This window comes from Gobius niger (assembly GCF_951799975.1).
Source record: "Gobius niger genome assembly, chromosome: 1".
Lineage (NCBI taxonomy): Eukaryota > Metazoa > Chordata > Actinopteri > Gobiiformes > Gobiidae > Gobius > Gobius niger.
Genome location: NC_136852.1, coordinates 74,244,099 through 74,266,861, shown reverse-complemented (window position 1 = coordinate 74,266,861; position 22,763 = coordinate 74,244,099). Strand labels below are relative to the sequence as shown.

At 44.6% G+C, this 22,763-nt stretch overlaps 1 protein-coding gene across 1 annotated transcript in view; it reads left to right on the top strand.

Annotated features, from left to right (window-relative positions):
* Window positions 1–8,266: 8,266 nt before the first annotated feature.
* Window positions 8,267–22,763, top strand: part of LOC306960690 (ankyrin-1-like) — a 222,220-nt gene continuing 207,723 nt past the window's right edge. Inside the window, exon 1 of the mRNA XM_079553166.1 lies at window positions 8,267–8,394. Within this exon, the coding sequence (XP_079409292.1) occupies window positions 8,269–8,394 (126 nt within the window). The 5' untranslated portion in view covers window positions 8,267–8,268. The remainder of the gene's footprint in view (window positions 8,395–22,763) is intronic.

Here is a 22,763-nt window from a genome sequence, read left to right as displayed (position 1 = left end):
CTTTTTAGTTGAATTTTTGTTGAATTTTTGTTGAATTTTTGTTGATTTTTTGTTGAATTTTTGTTGAATTTTTGTTGAATTTTTGTTGAATTTTTGTTGAATTTTTGTTGAATTTTTGTTGATTTTTTGTCACATTTTTGTTGAATTTTTGTTGATTTTTGTTGATTTTTTGTCACATTTTTGTTGAATTTTAGTTGAATTTTAGTTGATTTTTTTCACATTTTTGTTGATTTTTTTCACATTTTTGTTGAATTTTTGTTGAATTTATGTTGAATTTTTTTCACTTTTTCATTGAATTTTTGTCACATTTTGCTACATTTACATCCTCGTTTTCTTCTAATTTGTGTGGCTGTTTCGGTGCTTCTTTCCCCCTGCTTTCTTTTTGATTCGGGTAAAGCCGAACTGGAGAAAATGGGATCCGTTCAGGTGGAAGTCTTAAAGGCGTCTTATTGAGATTCGCTGATTCGAGCCAATCAGAGACACTTCCCCGTCCGTCCTGCATAAAAACACCGCGCGTGCAGACCAGCAGGGGGCAGGCGCGAGGCCACAGGGGACGTGTTTACAAAGTGAACTAACTTACTTCCCCACTGGTCCAGATCATATAATTCCCTTTGTTAAAGAAAAAGAATCGTTTAGATATGTGTGATTGTTATTGTTTCTCTTCTCGTGCCCCCCCCCCCCTCCTTTATTGTCAGTGACTCTGTGACATCACCCCCCCCCCAATCCCTTCCTTCTCCATGACATAACGGCGAAGCTCCCCGTTATTCCACCCTGTTTTGTGACTCACTACTATTGGCACAGAAGCACACTACGCCAGACCCCTCCCTCCCCGCGCTCCTCACTCCCTGTTTTGCAGATGGGGGGGGCGGGGGGGGGGGGGACAGCCACAGCCACGGTTCCTATGACGCACCGGCTGAACCTTCACTTCCCCCGGCATCTGTCACTACATCTCGTGGTAGTAGCAGCCGCCGTGTCAGTGAGTGGCGGCGGGTGGCGGATCAGCCCTCACTGCAGCACGGCTCTGCTCCTCCGTCTGCTGCAGCGCACGGTGGGGAGGGGGGGGTGTGCTCGCTCCACGGGGGGAGAAAGAGCCCGAGCCCGAGCCAGAGCCAGAGCCCGCCTCTCCTCCTCCTCCTCCTCCCTCTCCCCCTCATGCATGTTTTAGCTCCGGAATCCTCTTCCTCCTCCTCCTCCTCCTCTCGATGAAAACATTGGCCTGCTCTCCTGCAACACAGAAAACCAGAGGAAGCAGAAAGGATGAGCCGAGGGGGGGGGGGGGGGGGTCGGTTTACAGTCACTGAACGCTGTCAAAAATCACCCACGGTTTGAGTCCGGAGGTTTGGAGAGGAGTTTGGTCGATGGGATGGGTTTGATGGACTTGGAGGGAGGGGGGGGGGGAAATGAGGAACTGCTTTACTGAGGCGCTTCGTTAAGTGGGGAGAGGAGACGGTGTGGAGGAAATAAAGAGGAGGAAGTTCAGTCATGAAGGGGGTCACATTTTTGTTGAATTTTTGTTGAATTTTTGTTACATTTTTGTCACATTTTTGTTGAATTTTTGTTGAATTTTTGTTACATTTTTGTCACATTTTTGTTGAATTTTTGTTGAATTTTTGTTACATTTTTGTCACATTTTTGTTGAATTTTTGTTGAATTTTTGTTACATTTTTGTCACATTTTTGTTGAATTTTTGTCACATTTTTCTCATATTTTTCTCACATTTTCGTCACATTTTTGTTGAGTTTTTTGTTGATTTTTTGTTAAATTTTTGTCACATTTTTGTTGAATTTTTGTCACATTTTTGTTAAATTTTTGTCACATTTTTGTTGAATTTTTTTCATATTTTTGTTGATTTTTTGTCATTTTTTTGCTGAATTTTTGTCACATTTTTGTCACATTTTTGTTTGAATTTTTGTTGAATTTTTGTTGAATTTTTGTCACATTTTTGTTGAATTTTTGTTGAATTTTTGTTGAATTTTTGTCACATTTTTGTTGAATTTTTATCACATTTTTGTTGAATTTTTGTTGAATTTTTTGTTGATTTTTTGTTGAATTTTTGTCACATTTTTGTCACATTTTTGCTGAGTTTTTGTCACATTTTTGCTGAGTTTTTTGTTGATTTTTTGTTGATTTTTTGTTGAATTTTTTGTTGATTTTTTGTTGATTTTTTGTCACTTTTTTGTTGAATTTTTGTCACATTTTTATTGAATTTTTGTCACATTTTTGTTGAATTTTTGTCACATTTTTGTCACTTTTTTGTCACTTTTTTGCTGAATTTTTGTCACATTTTTGTTGATTTTTTGTCACATTTTTGTTGAATTTTTGTCACATTTTTCTCACATTTTTGTTGAATTTTTGTTGAATTTTTGTCACATTTTTGTCACTTTTTTGCTGAATTTTTGTCACATTTTTGTTGAATTTTTGTCACATTTTTGTTGAATTTTTGTCACATTTTTGTTGAATTTTTTGTCACATTTTTGTTGAATTTTTGTCACATTTTTATTTAATTTTTGTCACATTTTTGTCACTTTTTTGTCACTTTTTTGCTGAATTTTTGTCACATTTTTGTTGAATTTTTGTCACATTTTTGTTGAATTTTTGTCACATTTTTGTTGAATTTTTGTCACATTTTTGTTGAATTTTTTGTCACATTTTTGCTGAATTTTTGTCACATTTTTGTTGAATTTTTGTCACATTTTTGTTGAATTTTTGTCACATTTTTGTTGAATTTTTGTCACATTTTTGCTGAATTTTTGTCACATTTTTGCTGAATTTTTGTGGGTGGAAATGCTGCTCGACTGAGGCGCTTCGTTAAGTGGGGAGAGGAGACGGTGTGGAGGAAATAAAGCAAAAAGAGAGGAGAAAGTTAAGTGATGAAGGTGCCCCGTCCCAACAACCCCCTGGAGCTCCCCCGACCTCCAGCCTCGGGTCAAAGGGGGCCACGGGTCTCGCTTGTGGAGATCTGAGGAGTCAGGATGGAAAACAGGAAGGAGCATTCTGAAGGTGTGTTTGCTGAGTGGGGAGAGAGGAGGAACAATCCCGAAGTCTTATTTCTTTATTTGACAGGGACAATGTTGCACATGAGCTGTAAATATGCCAGATTATAGCAGGGATGCTAGTTTCCATCTGTCGTCCCGAGGCTGGAAACACATACACAGTTTACGATTAAAGGTCCTACATCCTGCAAAATCGACTTTTTGGAGCTTTTAGCCATGTTGTTGTTGCTATTTCCTTATCAAAAACACCCCCAGAGTGGTTTGTGGCTTCATTCACGCAGCTCTCAGTAATCCTCCTGAATCCTGCTCTCTGAGGCTCCGCCCTCCTGCTCTCTGAGGCTCCGCCCTCCTGCTCTCTGAGGCTCCGCCCTCTCCTGGTGAACGACTGACCTGCTCAGTTGTGTCGTAACAGCGGAACGGAAGTGCTCGACGTCTGTAATGTAATGTCTTAATTCTATGCTTACGGACGGATTTTAATTTGTAAAACAGCTTTTTCATTATTTCTGTCGTAAGAGAGAAACAAAGAGAAAAAAAAAGGAAAATAAAATAAAAAGTTTGTGTCCGAGGTGCTTCCAGGTCAGCTGAGGCCAAAACAAACACATCCCTGAGCGTCTGAACAGATCAGTCATGTTTGCGCTGCAGCTGAAGATGGAGCTCGTTATAACTGGACACACCTGTTCTTTATTCTGACCTAACGATCATGTCACGGAGAAAAAGAAGCGCGTTTGGCTACGAGGACGAGGAGTTTATTCAACCTTTTTCAGGAAGAGGCCACTCAGCTGTTTTTTTCTCCGGGATTCAGCGACTTTCACCAAAATATTGTTTTTCTGTGACTGTCACTGATGGATGTTTGTGAACCTTCACCAGAACCAAAGTGGATTAACTTTTATAACCAACGCAAGTCCCATCGATGGACCAGAGCGGTGAGTTTATCCAAACGCGGGTTAGCATATTAACTTGTGTGTTAGCATATTAGCATGTGTGTTAGCCATTTATGAAGCTGTGTTGCAGATGTCAACTCCTTATAACTGTTACTATAACTATAAGTAACTTCACTTATTGGCTATATGCACAGTTTCCCCACGTGACGTCTGTTTATTTATATTACGGTAAAGTATGTGCGGAGAGAGGGGGCGGGGCTAACTGAATCGAAGCGTTGTGTCTTCCGGGTTCGAAAAATACCTCCAGAAAACACTTATATTTAGGGAGGCACCGATACCACTTTTTCTAAAACCGATACGAGTACAAGGCATTTATAGCAGTTATATTAGAATTGTGCTGATGCCATTTATTTTTTTATTTTTTTTCATTCAATATCATTTATAATTTTTATGTCTCTGTCCATCATAGACAGAAAAGCCCATGTCCTAAAGCTCCCAATGCCTGAGCTTTATTCATTTATGTGTTTTTATGTAACAATAGTATTGAGATGTTCCTTAAATGGTCTCTTTTCGTCTTTACTTCAGCTCCTGTAGATTTTCTCGTGTGTTTGTAGTAACTTAGCGAGAAGCTACAGTGTTTTCATTGTTCTGCTGCAGCTCATTTTCCCTCAATATAAACATGCTGTATGTCTTTACTTTGGATTTTCTGAGGACTTTTTAGTCGCTGGGTTAGTTTTTCAGATGAATAAACCCCTGGGCTTAAAACGGCGTCAGAATGGCCTAAACTGTTAAACCGCGAGTTAGCATCGTTAGCCTGTATGTTGTAAACACTGCAGACGCTGCAGCGCTAACAACATTAAGCTCTGGTTAAATCCAGCTCAGACTCTGGTTTGGAGAGCGCAGTCTGTAATAAAGTCAGCTCTGTGTGGAATATTGTGTTTACACTAAACTATTCTCCAGTTTGTTGCTTCTTCTCTCCTCAGCTGAGAGCCGCGCCTCGTAGCTGCGCCTCGTAGCTGCGCCTCGTAGCTGCGCTGGCCGCACGTCTAATGGTATCGGTTTCTGGTGTCGGGACCTCATGAATGAGCACAAGCATGTGGTATCGGCCCGATAACCGATACTGGTATCGGTATCGGTGCATCCCTATTTATATTTATCACAAAAATGAGTGCTCCATAGTGGTATAGGTACAATATATCATATAAATGCCTGTACTTAACTGTGGAATGGCTAAAATAGCATGAGATCCTTTAACATAAAGTGACAACAATAAATGCAGGAACAACTGTAAGTGTCACAGGCCTGGTTTTCCTTTAGCCACAGTTTAAAACCTGCTTTAAAAGTCTCTCTGATGATAAAGGGAGAATCTTCCAGCACAGAGGAGGTTCTCCTGTGTGGAACCTCACAGAGAGCACAGTCTGTCCAGAGGAGGTTCTCCTGTGTGGAGCCTCACCGTCTGTCCAGAGGAGGTTCTCCTGTGTGGAACCTCACCGTCTGTCCAGAGGAGGTTCTCCTGTGTGGAACCTCACCGTCTGTCCAGAGGAGGTTCTCCTGTGTGGAACCTCACCGTCTGTCCAGAGGAGGTTCTCCTGTGTGGAACCTCACAGTCTGTCCAGAGGAGGTTCTCCTGTGTGGAACCTCAGTCTCCTCCAGCTGATGCCCTGGTGCCCGTGATCCAGACTTTGGTTTGATGAAATCCTTCCATGCAATTGGCTTGTTGCACAATGTGGCTACGCTAGTTCCTCTGAGCCGAAGCTGTGGGCGCTAGTACTTCCTGTCCGTATTCATTTCCATTAGCTCAGACCAGTGAGTTTCTGGTAGAAATATTTCCATATAGGAGACGTTTGTAAGGATCAGTGTGTTTGTCTTGAAGCTAAAGGCTAATTTAACCTCTTAACTCCCGCCTGAACCGAGAGGATCTTTTTCCTCACGTCATCAGATTTTTTTGTTTTTTTCATTTTTGTCACGTTTTTGTCATTTTTTTGGTCACATTTTTTTTTTTTTTTTTTTTTTCGTCAATTTTTTATCACATTTTTCATCACTTTTTTATCACATTTTTGTATTTTTTTGGTCAATTTTTTATCACATTTTTCGTCAATTTTTTTGTCAATTTCTTGTGACATTTTTGCCACATTTCCATCATTGTTTTCGTCGAGAAAATGTGCTCGGTTCAGGCGGGAGTCAAGGGGTTAATGCATTACACCCTTTATATATATTTTTTCATAGCATGTTAGCCTTTAGCTTCAAGACAAACTCTCAATCCTTCATGATCACAGGCGTCTCTGATCTGAACTTCATGATTTGAACACAGTAAATGATCATCTACCGGGAACTCACCGCCCACAACGTAATCTTTAGACAATATGATTATTATTCCAGGAAAAGAAAACAGACAGGAAGTACAGGCGCTCACACCTTCACGTCAGAGGAACTAGCATAGCCACACCGTGCAACAAGCCAATACTTTATATACAAGGCCATATTTAACATGAATGAAGTTATCAATGTTTGAGTGAATGATGCTTCTCTAAGACAGTGCAGGGGTGACAGGAGAACGGGTTCTTGTCCAAGTGAGGAGAGACTGAGGAGAGTCTGAGGAGACACTGAGGAGAGACTGAGGAGACACTGAGGAGAGACTGAGGAGAGACTAAGGAGAGACTGAGTCGGGAAAGGAGAGGATTCTGAAGATGCCGAGGTGTGTTCCAGGCAGGAAAGGGTTCGCTGGACCGAGCTGTTGTGTTGCGACGGGAGCGATGGAGGCGAGAGAGTGAGTGAGAGACAGGAGAGAGAGAGGGAGAGGGAGGAGAGAGAGAGGGAGAGAGGGGAGAGAGAGAGGGGAGAGAGAGAGGAGAGACAGGAGAGGGAGAGGGAGGAAGAGAGAGAGAGAGAGGGGAGAGAGTGTGTGCTCGAGCGAGAGAGAGAGAGAGGAGGGGAGAGAGAGAGAGAGGGAGGAGAGGAGAGAGGGAGGAGAGGAGAGAGGGAGAGAGAGAGGAGGAGAGAGAGAGGGAGAGAGAGAGAGGGAGGAGGAGAGAGAGGGAGAGAGAGAGGAGGAGAGAGAGAGGGAGAGAGGAGAGAGAGGAGAGAGAGAGAGAGGAGGGGAGAGAGAGAGGGAGAGAGAGAGAGAGGAGGGGAGAGAGAGAGAGAGGAGAGGAGGAGAGGAGAGAGAGAGGAGAGAGAGGAGGAGAGAGAGAGGGAGAGAGAGAGAGGGAGGAGGAGAGAGAGGGAGAGAGAGAGGAGGAGAGAGAGAGGGAGAGAGGAGAGAGAGGAGAGAGAGAGAGAGGAGGGGAGAGAGAGAGGGAGAGAGAGAGAGAGGAGGGGAGAGAGAGAGGGAGAGAGAGAGAGGGAGGAGGAGAGAGAGGAGAGAGAGAGAGAGGAGGGGAGAGAGAGAGGGAGAGAGAGAGAGAGGAGGGGAGAGAGAGAGGGAGAGAGAGAGAGGGAGAGAGAGAGGAGGAGAGAGAGAGGGAGAGAGGAGAGAGAGGAGAGAGAGAGAGAGGAGGGGAGAGAGAGAGGGAGAGAGAGAGAGAGGAGGGGAGAGAGAGAGGGAGAGAGAGAGAGGGAGGAGGAGAGAGAGGGAGAGAGGAGAGAGAGGAGAGAGAGAGAGAGGAGGGGAGAGAGAGAGGGAGAGAGAGAGAGAGGAGGGGAGAGAGAGAGGGAGAGAGAGAGAGAGGAGAGAGAGAGAGAGGGAGAGAGAGAGAGAGGAGGGGAGAGAGAGGGAGAGAGAGGGAGTGTGTGCTCGAGCGAGTGAGAGAGAGAGAGTGAGAGAGAGAGATGAGAGGGAGTGTGTGCTCGAGCGAGTGAGAGAGAGAGGGGGAGAGAGAGGAGGGGAGAGAGAGGAGGGAGAGAGAGGGAGAGAGAGAGGGAGTGTGTGCTCGAGCGAGTGAGAGAGAGGAGGGGAGAGAGAGAGAGAGGAGGGGAGAGAGAGAGAGAGAGAGAGAGGGAGAGAGAGAGAGAGAGGAGGGGAGAGAGAGAGAGGGAGTGTGTGCTCGAGCGAGTGAGAGAGAGAGGAGGGGAGAGAGAGGAGGGAGAGGTAAGCAGTGCGGCAGAAGCATCCCACGGCAGACGGCGTGTGACCGCACCGCTCCCACCCCCCCCGCCCCCGTCGCCGCCGCGCACCCATACAGGAGGGAGAGCGAGGAGAGTCCGCAGGGGCACCCGGCGACAGGAGCATCGGGCGCCGCGGCAACCCCCCCCCCCCCCCAAAAAAAAACACACACACAGACGCGGCGTGGACCTGGACCTGGACCTAGACCTTCTGGGGACTCACACTGGACCCCCCCCTCCCCCCCGGACGTCCGACACCTGAAGACCTCGCGCAGGAGGACAGCGGAGCCGACCGGCCCGGACCCCCCCCCAGTAGCCGAACTGCCGCCGGGCCCCCCTGACGAACCGCCGCCATGGCACAAGCCGCGAAGCACCTCCGCAAGAACAAGGACCTGGAGGCGCAGATGGAGGAGGAGCGCAAGGCCAAGGAAGAGGAGCGGAGCAAGAAGCGCAGCCGCTCGCGGGACAAGAAGCGCAAGGTACCGCGTTGAGCCGTGGAGATGGGGAGGGGGGGGGGGGGGGGGGGGGGCTGCTCGCGGGGGGGGAGAGGGAGGGTATCGGGTGGGGGGGGTTGTCTCTCTCCTGTCCCGTCATGCTAAACGGCGGGAGATCACGGCGCACACATGAAAGCCTTTACGCTCTTTCGGATGTGTGGAGAAACCATGTACGTCCCCCCCCCCAAAAAAAAAAGCACTGCATGCCCCCCCCCCTCACCCCCACCCGTTCCTCATCTGGGGCGGCACTATACCTTTACTGTACCACTTCCACCATCTGCCCCCCCCCCCCCTTCGTTCTTTTTGGCTTTTTCTCAATGCGGTAAATGAGTGCCCCCTTAAAACACTCCGTCTGCGTCCGTGTTTTCCTCCTTTTCTCTGCCCATTCAGCTGTTTTGGGGACACAGGTGCGCTGTTTTCCAAGGGGGGGGGGGGGGGGGGGGGGGGGGGGGGCGTCTTTGCGAGTGTGCCCCCCCCCCCCCCCTCCCGTTCATGTGTCATTGTCACTACATGAGAGGAGTCCCGAGCGCCCCGTGTGCAGGGGAAGCGAGGCACCCGGCGGGCGGTGGACGCGGGGCGCTAAATCATCCGCTCGCCGCAGGGGGGGGGGGGGGGCGGACGGAGGGGGGGACTGAGGGGGGGGGGCAGCTCCTTCTCTCATGAAGAGGAGAAGCTCTGGGAGACGATTTCAAATGAAAAAAATGAAAGGAGGGGGGGAGGAGGGAGGAGGAAGGGAGTCTGGTGTTTATTTGCGGCCGGGGCAGTAAAACAATCCGGTGCTGATGCAGGGGAAACGGACGGGGACAAGATGGTTGGGTTGGGGATGGGGGGGGTGACGAGGGGGGGGGGGGGGGGGACGGGTGGCACTGAGGAATCGACACTTATGAGTCTTTTGATGGAGCCGGGGATGGTTGGAAACCGCACGGGGGACGGTGTTTGTGGTGTTTGTGGTGTTTTTGGTGTTTTTTCGAGGACCAGGATTCAGACCCTCCAGGATTTCTGCGGAGATTTCTGATGATTGTTCTGAGTTAAGAGGCAGGATTTCTCTGGACATTAAACTGAAAGTTACGCTTGAAAGTTTCTCTTCCATAGGCGGTTTTCAGGTTGTAGAATTCTATCTCGGTCGGAGCAGGAGAACAAAACAACTCTGTGAAAGAAATGTCCCAAAACATTCCGAGCACAAAGTCGTTTCTCCTGAGCAACATCACGCTCACGTTCTGGAATATTGTCTCCACTTTTTGAACGACTTTCTGAGGGAATAATCCAGCCATTGTTCATGTGTGCTGGAAGAGAGGACTGTGAGCTTTGTAGCAGTTTTGGTTTTGTCTGAATTGGCCCAGGAATCAGAGAGTAAAAGGAAGTCAAACAGTTACTATAGCATAGTCCCCAAAGCCTAAGACCGTAGTCCCCAAAACCTATTAAACAAAATGTTCAATGACATTTTAGAAGAAGATGTTTCTTCATACAGAGCCTTTTACAAAGCGCTTTTACATGAGACAATTGTACATTCACTCTAACCACTGTGCCATCGGGCCACAGAGGCTAAAAAACAAAAGTAAAGTAAAGAACTATTTTCTGCAAATGCCAAAGTTTTACATCAGTGGTGCTAAAGTGTCTTTGGGATCCACCGTTACCCTCAGATAACGAGCCCAGGATCAAATAAAACTAGAATTTAGAATATATCGAATAAAATATTGTATTTTCCGCACAAGTGTTTGTTGAACAAGCCTTTCACTGCTAAAAGTAATGAACTAGATCAGTATAAACATCTCTATTTGAGCACAATAATCCAAATGTTAGTTGTTTTGACTGGTTAAGAAGTTGTTGGGCGTTTGTCCTGGATTATTTCACTTGTTCTGAGATGTTTCTGACTCGTTTCGATACATTTCGTCCTTATTTCAGGTCATTTTCTTTGCCAATGGGGAAAGAAAATCGGTCTCATCTCATTGTCAATTTTACTTTCTTATTATCAAGCGAGATTTACCCTAGAACTGGTCTGAAATGTCCTCAAACAAGCAAAGTAAACTCGGTCCGATCAGGAAAAGTGTCTAAATGAGTGAAAACCGCTCAAAACAAGAAACATTTCCTCTATTCAGGTCATTTAAGACAATGCTTGATTTACATTTTGCAGTGTTAAGACTGAAACTATGATCAAAACAACCCAATAACATTCATTATAACAGACACAGTTAGTGTTTCCTGCAGTTTCAGATGGAAAATATTCAATAAAAGTAAAATATCTAGTCTTAATTTTAGTCAAAGTGATATTTTTGACGACTAAAATTGGACTAAAACTAAATTTAAAGTTTCTCATGAGACTAAAACTATGACTAAAATGTCCAGATGTTTTAGTCGACTAAAATCAGACTAAATAAAAATGAAAAGGAGAGACTAAAATCATCCAAACTTCTATTGAGCGTCTGAAAGAGCCTCAGATCATGTAGAGGATCAGCTCTGAGCTTTGTTCATGTGGAGCAGCTCCATGAAGCAGAGGAACAACATTAAATATGATTAGAATCAATATTATCAATGCAAAGTCCACTAAATTAGTCAACTTTTGGATTGGCTTTACCCCAATCCAAAAGCTTCTGGGAAAAAGGTGTGAAAATGGCGACAGAATTGAGACGAAAACAATGATGGAAATGTGACAAAAAAGTGAGAAAACTTTGACAAAAAAGTGAAGAAAAAATGTGACAAAAAAATACAAAAAAAAATACAACAAAAAAATACAAAAAATGTGACAAAAATGTGACAAAAAATGACAAAAAAATGACAAAAAAAATTACAAAAAATGACAAATAAAAGACAAAAAAATGACAAAAAATGTGACAAAAATGTGACAAAAAATTGCAAAAAAATTACAAAAAAAATACTAAAAAAAATACAAAACAATTACAAAAAAAATTACAAAAAAATAAATTAGTCTTAAATTTAGTCGACTAAAACTAGACTAAAATTGAAGATTTTTTTTTAAACTAAAACTAGACTAAAATCGAATTACTTTTTCGTCAAAAGACTAAAACTAAATTAAAATATGTTGTCAGAATTAACACCGCTCACGACCCACTGAAAATGGTTCCGCGACCCACTTTCGGGCCCCGACCCCCCAGTGGAGAATCACTGTTTGACATTATATATGACATTTTTTAAACACTTTAACAGGTTTGTGAACTCTTATTTGGATAATAATGTTTTGCCTGAATTGGAGAGTAAAAGGAAATAAACAGTTCCCAGACCATATTCCCCATGATCGAACCAAACATTACCCTCGGACGACGAGCCCAGGACCCAAATAAAGCTTCTCACGTGTCGAATATAATATTGTATTTTCCACACAAGTCGTAGATTTCCCTTTAAGACTGAAACTATGATCAAAACAACCCAAAAACATTCATTCTAACAGACACAGTTAGTGTTTCCTGCAGTTTCAGATGGAAAATACTGAATAAAAGTTCCCCATAGACTCTCGACCCGCTGAAAATGGTTCCGTGACCCACTTTCGGGCCCCGACCCCCCAGTGGAGAATCACTGTTTGACATTATATATGACCAATGCGGGATGTTCTGTTGTAATGTTTCCCAAAATGATCTTGGGGGCCAGAGGTTCTGTGCTGGAGGGCGGGATTCGGCCCCCGATGTAAATCCTGGAGGGTCAGATCTTCGTCCTGTAGTCGGGTCTCGTGTGACGGATCTTCATCATCACCAAACATGCAGATGAACCGTGAACTTCGTCTGTGTTTGGTTTGGTTGTCGTGTTTCTGAATGAAGCTGACGCTGGTTTTTCCGATGACGACGTTACACATGTTTTTATCAGCGAATGTTCACGGATCAACATCTGGTTTAAAAACATCTGGTTTGGTTTGTCTGGAAAAAAACTGGCACAAAGTTCGAAATCTTCACTGTCAAAAAAAACAAAGACTTTCATCAGTGTTAGATACAGAGGCTGGATTCTCATTGGACGATAATCGCACCGGTGTCTTTAACCCCTTAACTCCCGCCTGAACCGAGCACATTTTCTCCAGTTTGGCTTTACCCCAATCCAAAAGCTTCTGGAAAAAAAGGTGTGAAAATGGCGACAGAACTGAGACGAAAACAATGATGAAGATGTGAGAAAAAAGTGAGAAAACTTTGACAAAAAAGTGACGAAAAAATGACAAACATTTGACAAAAATGTGACAAAAAGTAACAAAAAAAACCCCCAAAAATGTGACAAAAATGTGACAAAAAATAACAAAAAGAGACAAAAATGTGACAAAAAAAGACAAAAATGTGACAAAAAATAACAAAAAAAAGACAAAAATGTGACAAAAAATAACAAAAAATGTGACAAAAAATAACAAAAAAAATAACAAAAATGTGACAAAAAATAACAAAAAAATAACAAAAATGTGACAAAAAATAACAAAAAAAAGACAAAAATGTGACAAAAAATAACAAAAAAATAACAAAAATGTGACAAAAAATAACAAAAAAAATAACAAAAATGTGACAAAAAATAACAAAAAAATAACAAAAATGTGACAAAAAATAACAAAAAAAAGACAAAAATGTGACAAAAAATAACAAAAAAAATAACAAAAATGTGACAAAAAATAACAAAAAAATAACAAAAATGTGACAAAAAATAACAAAAAAAAGACAAAAATGTGACAAAAAATAACAAAAAAAATAACAAAAATGTGACAAAAAATAACAAAAAAAATAACAAAAAAATGACAAAAATGTGACAAAAAATGTGACAAAAAATGTGACAAAAAATAACAAAAAAAGACAAAAATGTGACAAAAAATAACAAAAAAAAGACAAAAATGTGACAAAAAATAACAAAAAAAGACAAAAATGTGACAAAAATGTGACAAAAATATGACAAAAAATAACAAAAAAAAGACAAAAATGTGACAAAAAATAACAAAAAATGTGACAAAAATGTGACAAAAAATTGATTTAAAAAAAAGACAAAAAAGTTACAAAATGAGTTGAATACACCCCCCAAAAAAAGTAAAAAAAAAATCTTATGACGTGAGGAAAGAGATCTATTTAAATGAGTTTTGTAGATCTTAGCTTTCAAATGAGGCGTTAAACTGGCCTACAGGATTTGGGTAAAGCTGAACTGGAGAAAATGCTCTCGGTTCAGGCGGGAGTTAAGAGGTTAAACACAACTTTGAGCCAGTTTTTGTTTCATGTGTTCAGACTAAACCATAACGTTCATGTCTTCTCATTCAAACGGAAATGAGGAAACTGCTTTTGGGCGACTCTGTTTGGTTTTCCTTTTTAGCTAAAGGCATTCTGACTGACCTGCTTTAAACTGGCATGGAGTAAATGAGGAGGCGTCTGCAGTCTGTGTATTACAGTATGTTTAAAGATTGTTTAGTAGTTTCACAAATGTTGCAGTAGTAGTAAAGTAGTAAAGTGGAGAGAGTCTGTTGGAGTTTGTTTTAGTTTTAGTTTTGCTTTGAATATGACGGATTCTTTCAGCCGATCCAGCCCTGGTGTTTGGACTTTTCCTGTGAGGTCTTGAAGAGCTCGAGCTGATTTGTTTCGATTCGGACCAATCACGTGGCAGTATGGCTGTGAATGGGCGGGTTTTAAGATGCTTTAGTGCTTTGTTTAGTTTTAAACTTGGTCGTCGGGTTGAAGGAGGGGGCGCCGTCCACTCAGCAGCAAATATTCCCGTCTGGAGTTTTCCGGGTAAAAAGTAATATCTGTGACTCTGAGTTCTGTCCCGCTGTCCCGCTGTCACGGATATATATCGGATCGGATTTGGATCGCGATACTTTCTGCTGCAATACCAAGTATCGATACTTTTTCAAGTATCACAATAGTTTCAATACTTTCAATACTTTCAATACTTGTGTTGAGGCATTTTTATCATAAATTCCTTTGGGTTCATAAACTTTGGACACATGACTGTTTTCTTTTTACAAATGTTAAGGTAAACATATTAAATCATAATTCCTTATTGTATCGCAGTACGTATCGGACCGGCCCCTGAATATCGTGATACGTATCGGATCGGCCCCTGAATATCGTTATACGTATCGGATCGGACCCTGAATATCGTGATACGTATCGGATCGGACCCTGAATATCGTGATACGTAGGTGGATCGTCCCAGCCCTAATAAACAGCCATTTAAATAAGTTTAGGGTGACCAGATTTCAAGACATAATGTGAATTAGTACATTTAGGACTGCAACTAGCGATTATTTTGTAATCGATTCAACTATCGATTATTTTTACGATTAATCGAGTAGTCGCTTGGCTGTGAATGGTGTAGGAACATTGTATTTTTTATATTTTTTTTAATCACATAGAGCTTAAGTGGCGCTGCTTGAAGATGTGTTGATGGAGTAAAGTAAAGGGAAATGTTTGTTGGAGGCTCAATTCATGAAATTTACACTGAACAAAATGTACACAGACCCGAACTATATAAAGAAAGTGGGATTTCATAAACAATATTACATTTTTACGTCATTTTTGCTCCATTTGAGTCTGTGTGAACCAGAAAACGATTAATCGATAACTAAAACAGTTGTCGACTATTTCAATAATCGATTAGTCGTTTCAGCCCTAAGTACATTACAGTAACATTGTTTGTAAAATGTCAATTAACAAAACCATGTTTGAGCTTTTTTATCGGTTCATTTGTTTTGGAAACTTCATGTTTGCTGCTCACGGGGAAAGTCTTTACCGTTATTAAAATCTCCATTAGATTAAAATTCAATTAACTGCCCAGCGCTTTCCTGTGTTAGTGATTACAGCTCTGAAAATGTAACATGTTTGTATTATTCAAAAATGTAGCTGAGTTACATTACTTTGAGTTACTTTTGAGTTACTTTTGAGTTACTTTTAAAATATACACTGAAGTTAGTGCTAAAGCCACGGTGCAAAACCGCAGTCAGAGATTTGCTTTTCCTTTTCTTTCCCCATTTCTGTTTTGTTTTGTCGGCGTTAACTTCACATCTCACATCCGTTATTTGGGGAGTTTGACTTCTTTCCGTTCATACATTTAATACATTTGTAACTCGAGTCTCTGGAATTGTAGTGACTGAAATATTCGTCTATTTTGTGTAAGAAAAATGTGATATTCTTTAGTTACTGAAAAAAAGTCATATTTTGTGATACATTTCCCCAACACTGACTTGACTGGCACTGACTGATACTTGGTTTTTGATACCGATACCTGAACGATACTTCTTACGATACCTGTACGAAAATATTTGTCGTCTAGAACCACAAAACAAAAAAAAATTGGGAAATATTGGGCAATATATTATCTTATTTTATTTGAGCTGAAAAATAAGTCTCTAAATCCAGTATAAATCCGGTCTGAATCCGGTCTAAATCCGGTCTAAATCCAGTATAAATCCAGTATAAATCCGGTCTAGATCCAGTCTAAATCCAGTATAAATCCAGTTTAAATCCGGTCTAGATCCGGTCTAAATCCAGTCCAAATCCAGCCTAAATCCAGTATAAATCCGGTCTGAACCTGGTCTAAATCTGGTCTGAATCTGGTCTGAATCTGGTCTGAATCTGGTCTAAATCCAGTCTAAATCCAGTCTGAACCTGGTCTAAATCCAGTCTAAATCCAGTATAAATCCAGTCTAAATCCAGTATAAATCCGGTCTGAATCTGGTCTGAATCTGGTCTGAATCTGGTCTGAATCTGGTCTAAATCCAGTCTAAATCCGGTCTGAATCTGGTCTAAATCTGGTCTGAATCTGGTCTGAATCTGGTCTGAATCTGGTCTGAATCTGGTCTAAATCCAGTCTAAATCCAGTCTGAACCTGGTCTAAATCCAGTCTAAATCCAGTATAAATCCGGTCTGAATCTGGTCTGAATCTGGTCTGAATCTGGTCTGAATCTGGTCTAAATCCAGTCTGAATCCAGTCTGAATCTGGTCTAAATCCGGTCTAAATCCAGTCTGAATCCAGTCTGAATCTGGTCTGAATTCGGTCTGAATCCGACGGCCTTTCCTCCGCTCAGCCTCGGGGCTCACGCAGACCACCCATAGACCACCCCAGACCACCCCAGACCACCCCCAGACCACCCCAGACCACCCCAGACCACCCCAGACCACCCCCAGACCACCCCCAGACCACCCCCAGCTCATCAATGGTCTGTCTGCACCCAACACCTGCTCTGTGCACTTATTACAAAATCAATACGCGCCTCCAGATGCTCCAGATGCTCCAGATGAAACACTCACACGTGAAGACGGGACGACGGTTTAAAATCACAGCATTTCCACATCAGCGTCTTCTGAAAGTCCAGGTTTGAGCTGCGTGTTTAGTCCTGACTCTGGGTCGGGACATCGAGGCCCTGATGGATCTACTCAAAGGACTTGTTTCGTTCTACAACTAAAATGACAAAGAAGCAACATGACAGAAGGATAAGCACTGGTTCAGGTTTTGTGCAGAAGCTCTGTGTGAGTTCAGGTCCATGGTCTCTGTGTCTGGGTCCATCTGGGATCATCTGGGTCCATCTGGGATCATCTGGGTCCATCTGGGATCATCTGGGTTTGGATGCAGTGACTGTGAGTGAATCTCCAGGCTCACGGTCTCCAGTTGACCAGCCTGCAGAGCCTCATTGTTGGACAGGAGGTGGACTCTGGTCTGATCGGTCGTTGCTCAGTTTCTCTTCAGAAGATTCTTAATGAGTGCAGTTTTCACGGCCTTGGAGAAGCTCGAGTCTCCAGTGAGATTTTGACTAAACGAGCAGCTGTCGTAACAAACTTCTCAGCTGGCGTGTGAATGAGAGTGACTGAGCGACTGGTTCCTGACCGTGAAGCGCTTCGGGCTCCTCAGCCGCCGGTCCTCCATGAACCTTCACGTGCCAGGAATGTGTGAACGGCCATTTGAATTAACCGTTAAATATTTGTTTTTCTATTACTATAGTATAATCTGGTACCACTTGCACCCTGTGTTCAGTCTCCATTCCTATTTAGTTCTGATCCAGCCCAGTATCATATTATTTAGTTCTCATACACTAATCTATGACTAATATATTCGTCTATTTTGTGTAAGTAAAATGTTTTATTCTTTAGTTACTGAAAAAAGTCATATATTTTTGTAACTCTTTCTGATACGTTTCCCCAACACTGACTTTAACGATTGGTTTTCGATACCGATGCCTGAACGATACTTTTTACGATACCTGTACTGAAATATGTGTCGTTTGGAACCAGAAAAAAGAACAATAATGTGTGGAAGATCTGGACGTCTGCAATGTCAAGAAATGTGTGAAAAATGGGGAGAAATTGTGGCAGAAATGAGGAAAAATCATGTTAAAGGGAATCAATATTAGAAAAAAAGTTTGGGGAAATGGGAAAATATTAGTAATAAAAAATGAGCAAATATTGGGGCAAAGATTTGAATCAAAAATTGGGAAATATTGGGCAATATATTATCTTATTTTATTTGAGCTGAAAAATAAGTCTCTCCTTAAATTCTGTCCAGTATCAAGACTTGCTCTCGGTGAGAACCTTCACCAGTGTCAGGCAGAACTCAAAGCTGCGCCCTGGAAGTGACTGAGGTCTGAGTCCGGTCTGAATCTGGTCTGAATCTGGTCTGAATCCAGTCTGAATCCGGTCTGAATCCGGTGTAAATAGTATCATATTATTTAGTTCTCATACACTGCCCTCACTAGAATATTTCAGTCACATGATCAAAGTAGAAAAGTGCTTTATCCATTTACCGAGTCAGCACACAGATGACAGGACACGCGTGTTACTGCAGCCATAATTTCAGAGAAATATCAGCATAAAATCAGCAAATGATTTCTTGTAGAGTCCAGCGAGTTTGAGATGTACCTGTGTTTTTCCTGGACGTGATCTTCCAGAGGACGTGGTTTAGCTTCTGATCGGACTCTGGTCTCAGAGATGTGCTCAGACAGGGGTGATGGTTTATGGAGAAAACCCTCAGGTGGATTTGGGTTTTACTCTGCGTGGTACCAACACCCTCAGCCGGGTCTGTGGCTCTCTGTGGTCCTCTGTGGCTCTCTGTGGCTCTCTGTGGTCCTCTGTGGTCCTCTGTGGTCCTCTGTGGCCCTGGTCCAGGAGCTTCTCTCTGTTATTGATGCGTTTGCAGCAGCTGATAAATGTAAAAGTGTCAGGTTGTGAACAAAGGCCTTTGTTGGTTTGCGGCTCCTCTCGAACACCTCCTGATGAACCTCCCTCTGTTACTGACTTTAGGAGGAGGCTCCTCTCGAACACCTCCTGATGAACCTCCCTCTGTTACTGACTTTAGGCGGAGGCTCCTCTCGAACACCTCCTGATGGACCTCCCTCTGTTACTGACTTTAGGCGGAGGCTCCTCTCGAACACCTCCTGATGGACCTCCCTCTGTTACTGACTTTAGGAGGCGGCTCCTCTCGAACACCTCCTGATGAACCTCCCTGTGTTACTGACTTTAGGAGGCGGCTCCTCTCGAACACCTCCTGATGAACCTCCCTCTGTTACTGACTTTAGGAGGCGGCTCCTCTCGAACACCTCCTGATGAACCTCCCTCTGTTACTGACTTTAGGAGGAGGCTCCTCTCGAACACCTCCTGATGAACCTCCCTCTGTTACTGACTTTAGGAGGCGGCTCCTCTCGAACACCTCCTGATGAACCTCCCTCTGTTACTGACTTTAGGAGGAGGCTCCTCTCGAACACCTCCTGATGGACCTCCCTCTGTTACTGACTTTAGGAGGAGGCTCCTCTCGAACACCTCCTGATGAACCTCCCTCTGTTACTGACTTTAGGAGGCGGCTCCTCTCGAACACCTCCTGATGAACCTCCCTCTGTTACTGACTTTAGGAGGAGGCTCCTCTCGAACACCTCCTGATGAACCTCCCTCTGTTACTGACTTTAGGAGGCGGCTCCTCTCGAACACCTCCTGATGAACCTCCCTCTGTTACTGACTTTAGGAGGCGGCTCCTCTCGAACACCTCCTGATGAACCTCCCTCTGTTACTGACTTTAGGAGGCGGCTCCTCTCGAACACCTCCTGATGAACCTCCCTCTGTTACTGACTTTAGGAGGAGGCTCCTCTCGAACACCTCCTGATGAACCTCCCTCTGTTACTGACTTTAGGAGGAGGCTCCTCTCGAACACCTCCTGATGGACCTCCCTCTGTTACTGACTTTAGGAGGAGGCTCCTCTCGAACACCTCCTGATGAACCTCCCTCTGTTACTGACTTTAGGAGGCGGCTCCTCTCGAACACCTCCTGATGAACCTCCCTCTGTTACTGACTTTAGGAGGCGGCTCCTCTCGAACACCTCCTGATGAACCTCCCTCTGTTACTGACTTTAGGAGGCGGCTCCTCTCGAACACCTCCTGATGGACCTCCCTCTGTTACTGACTTTAGGAGGAGGCTCCTCTCGAACACCTCCTGATGAACCTCCCTCTGTTACTGACTTTAGGAGGCGGCTCCTCTCGAACACCTCCTGATGAACCTCCCTCTGTTACTGACTTTAGGAGGCGGCTCCTCTCGAACACCTCCTGATGAACCTCCCTCTGTTACTGACTTTAGGAGGCGGCTCCTCTCGAACACCTCCTGATGAACCTCCCTCTGTTACTGACTTTAGGAGGAGGCTCCTCTCGAACACCTCCTGATGAACCTCCCTCTGTTACTGACTTTAGGAGGAGGCTCCTCTCGAACACCTCCTGATGGACCTCCCTCTGTTACTGACTTTAGGAGGCGGCTCCTCTCGAACACCTCCTGATGAACCTCCCTCTGTTACTGACTTTAGGAGGCGGCTCCTCTCGAACACCTCCTGATGAACCTCCCTCTGTTACTGACTTTAGGAGGCGGCTCCTCTCGAACACCTCCTGATGAACCTCCCTCTGTTACTGACTTTAGGAGGAGGCTCCTCTCGAACACCTCCTGATGAACCTCCCTCTGTTACTGACTTTAGGAGGAGGCTCCTCTCGAACACCTCCTGATGAACCTCCCTCTGTTACTGACTTTAGGAGGCGGCTCCTCTCGAACACCTCCTGATGAACCTCCCTCTGTTACTGACTTTAGGAGGAGGCTCCTCTCGAACACCTCCTGATGAACCTCCCTCTGTTACTGACTTTAGGAGGCGGCTCCTCTCGAACACCTCCTGATGAACCTCCCTGTGTTACTGACTTTAGGAGGAGGCTCCTCTCGAACACCTCCTGATGAACCTCCCTCTGTTACTGACTTTAGGAGGAGGCTCCTCTCGAACACCTCCTGATGAACCTCCCTCTGTTACTGACTTTAGGAGGCGGCTCCTCTCGAACACCTCCTGATGAACCTCCCTCTGTTACTGACTTTAGGAGGCGGCTCCTCTCGAACACCTCCTGATGAACCTCCCTGTGTTACTGACTTTAGGAGGAGGCTCCTCTCGAACACCTCCTGATGGACCTCCCTCTGTTACTGACTTTAGGAGGAGGCTCCTCTCGAACACCTCCTGATGAACCTCCCTGTGTTACTGACTTTAGGAGGAGGCTCCTCTCGAACACCTCCTGATGAACCTCCCTCTGTTACTGACTTTAGGAGGAGGCTCCTCTCGAACACCTCCTGATGAACCTCCCTCTGTTACTGACTTTAGGAGGCGGCTCCTCTCGAACACCTCCTGATGAACCTCCCTCTGTTACTGACTTTAGGAGGAGGCTCCTCTCGAACACCTCCTGATGAACCTCCCTCTGTTACTGACTTTAGGAGGAGGCTCCTCTCGAACACCTCCTGATGAACCTCCCTGTGTTACTGACTTTAGGCGGAGGCTCCTCTCGAACACCTCCTGATGAACCTCCCTCTGTTACTGACTTTAGGAGGAGGCTCCTCTCGAACACCTCCTGATGAACCTCCCTCTGTTACTGACTTTAGGAGGAGGCTCCTCTCGAACACCTCCTGATGAACCTCCCTCTGTTACTGACTTTAGGAGGAGGCTCCTCTCGAACACCTCCTGATGAACCTCCCTCTGTTACTGACTTTAGGAGGCGGCTCCTCTCGAACACCTCCTGATGAACCTCCCTCTGTTACTGACTTTAGGAGGCGGCTCCTCTCGAACACCTCCTGATGGACCTCCCTCTGTTACTGACTTTAGGAGGCGGCTCCTCTCGAACACCTCCTGATGAACCTCCCTCTGTTACTGACTTTAGGAGGAGGCTCCTCTCGAACACCTCCTGATGAACCTCCCTCTGTTACTGACTTTAGGAGGAGGCTCCTCTCGAACACCTCCTGATGAACCTCCCTGTGTTACTGACTTTAGGAGGAGGCTCCTCTCGAACACCTCCTGATGAACCTCCCTCTGTTACTGACTTTAGGAGGCGGCTCCTCTCGAACACCTCCTGATGAACCTCCCTGTGTTACTGACTTTAGGAGGCGGCTCCTCTCGAACACCTCCTGATGAACCTCCCTGTGTTACTGACTTTAGGAGGCGGCTCCTCTCGAACACCTCCTGATGAACCTCCCTCTGTTACTGACTTTAGGAGGCGGCTCCTCTCGAACACCTCCTGATGAACCTCCCTCTGTTACTGACTTTAGGAGGAGGCTCCTCTCGAACACCTCCTGATGAACCTCCCTCTGTTACTGACTTTAGGAGGCGGCTCCTCTCGAACACCTCCTGATGAACCTCCCTCTGTTACTGACTTTAGGAGGCGGCTCCTCTCGAACACCTCCTGATGGACCTCCCTCTGTTACTGACTTTAGGAGGCGGCTCCTCTCGAACACCTCCTGATGAACCTCCCTCTGTTACTGACTTTAGGAGGCGGCTCCTCTCGAACACCTCCTGATGAACCTCCCTCTGTTACTGACTTTAGGAGGAGGCTCCTCTCGAACACCTCCTGATGAACCTCCCTCTGTTACTGACTTTAGGAGGCGGCTCCTCTCGAACACCTCCTGATGAACCTCCCTCTGTTACTGACTTTAGGAGGAGGCTCCTCTCGAACACCTCCTGATGAACCTCCCTCTGTTACTGACTTTAGGAGGAGGCTCCTCTCGAACACCTCCTGATGAACCTCCCTCTGTTACTGACTTTAGGAGGAGGCTCCTCTCGAACACCTCCTGATGAACCTCCCTCTGTTACTGACTTTAGGAGGAGGCTCCTCTCGAACACCTCCTGATGAACCTCCCTCTGTTACTGACTTTAGGAGGCGACTCCTCTCGAACACCTCCTGATGAACCTCCCTCTGTTACTGACTTTAGGAGGAGGCTCCTCTCGAACACCTCCTGATGAACCTCCCTGTGTTACTGACTTTAGGAGGAGGCTCCTCTCGAACACCTCCTGATGAACCTCCCTCTGTTACTGACTTTAGGAGGAGGCTCCTCTCGAACACCTCCTGATGAACCTCCCTCTGTTACTGACTTTAGGAGGAGGCTCCTCTCGAACACCTCCTGATGGACCTCCCT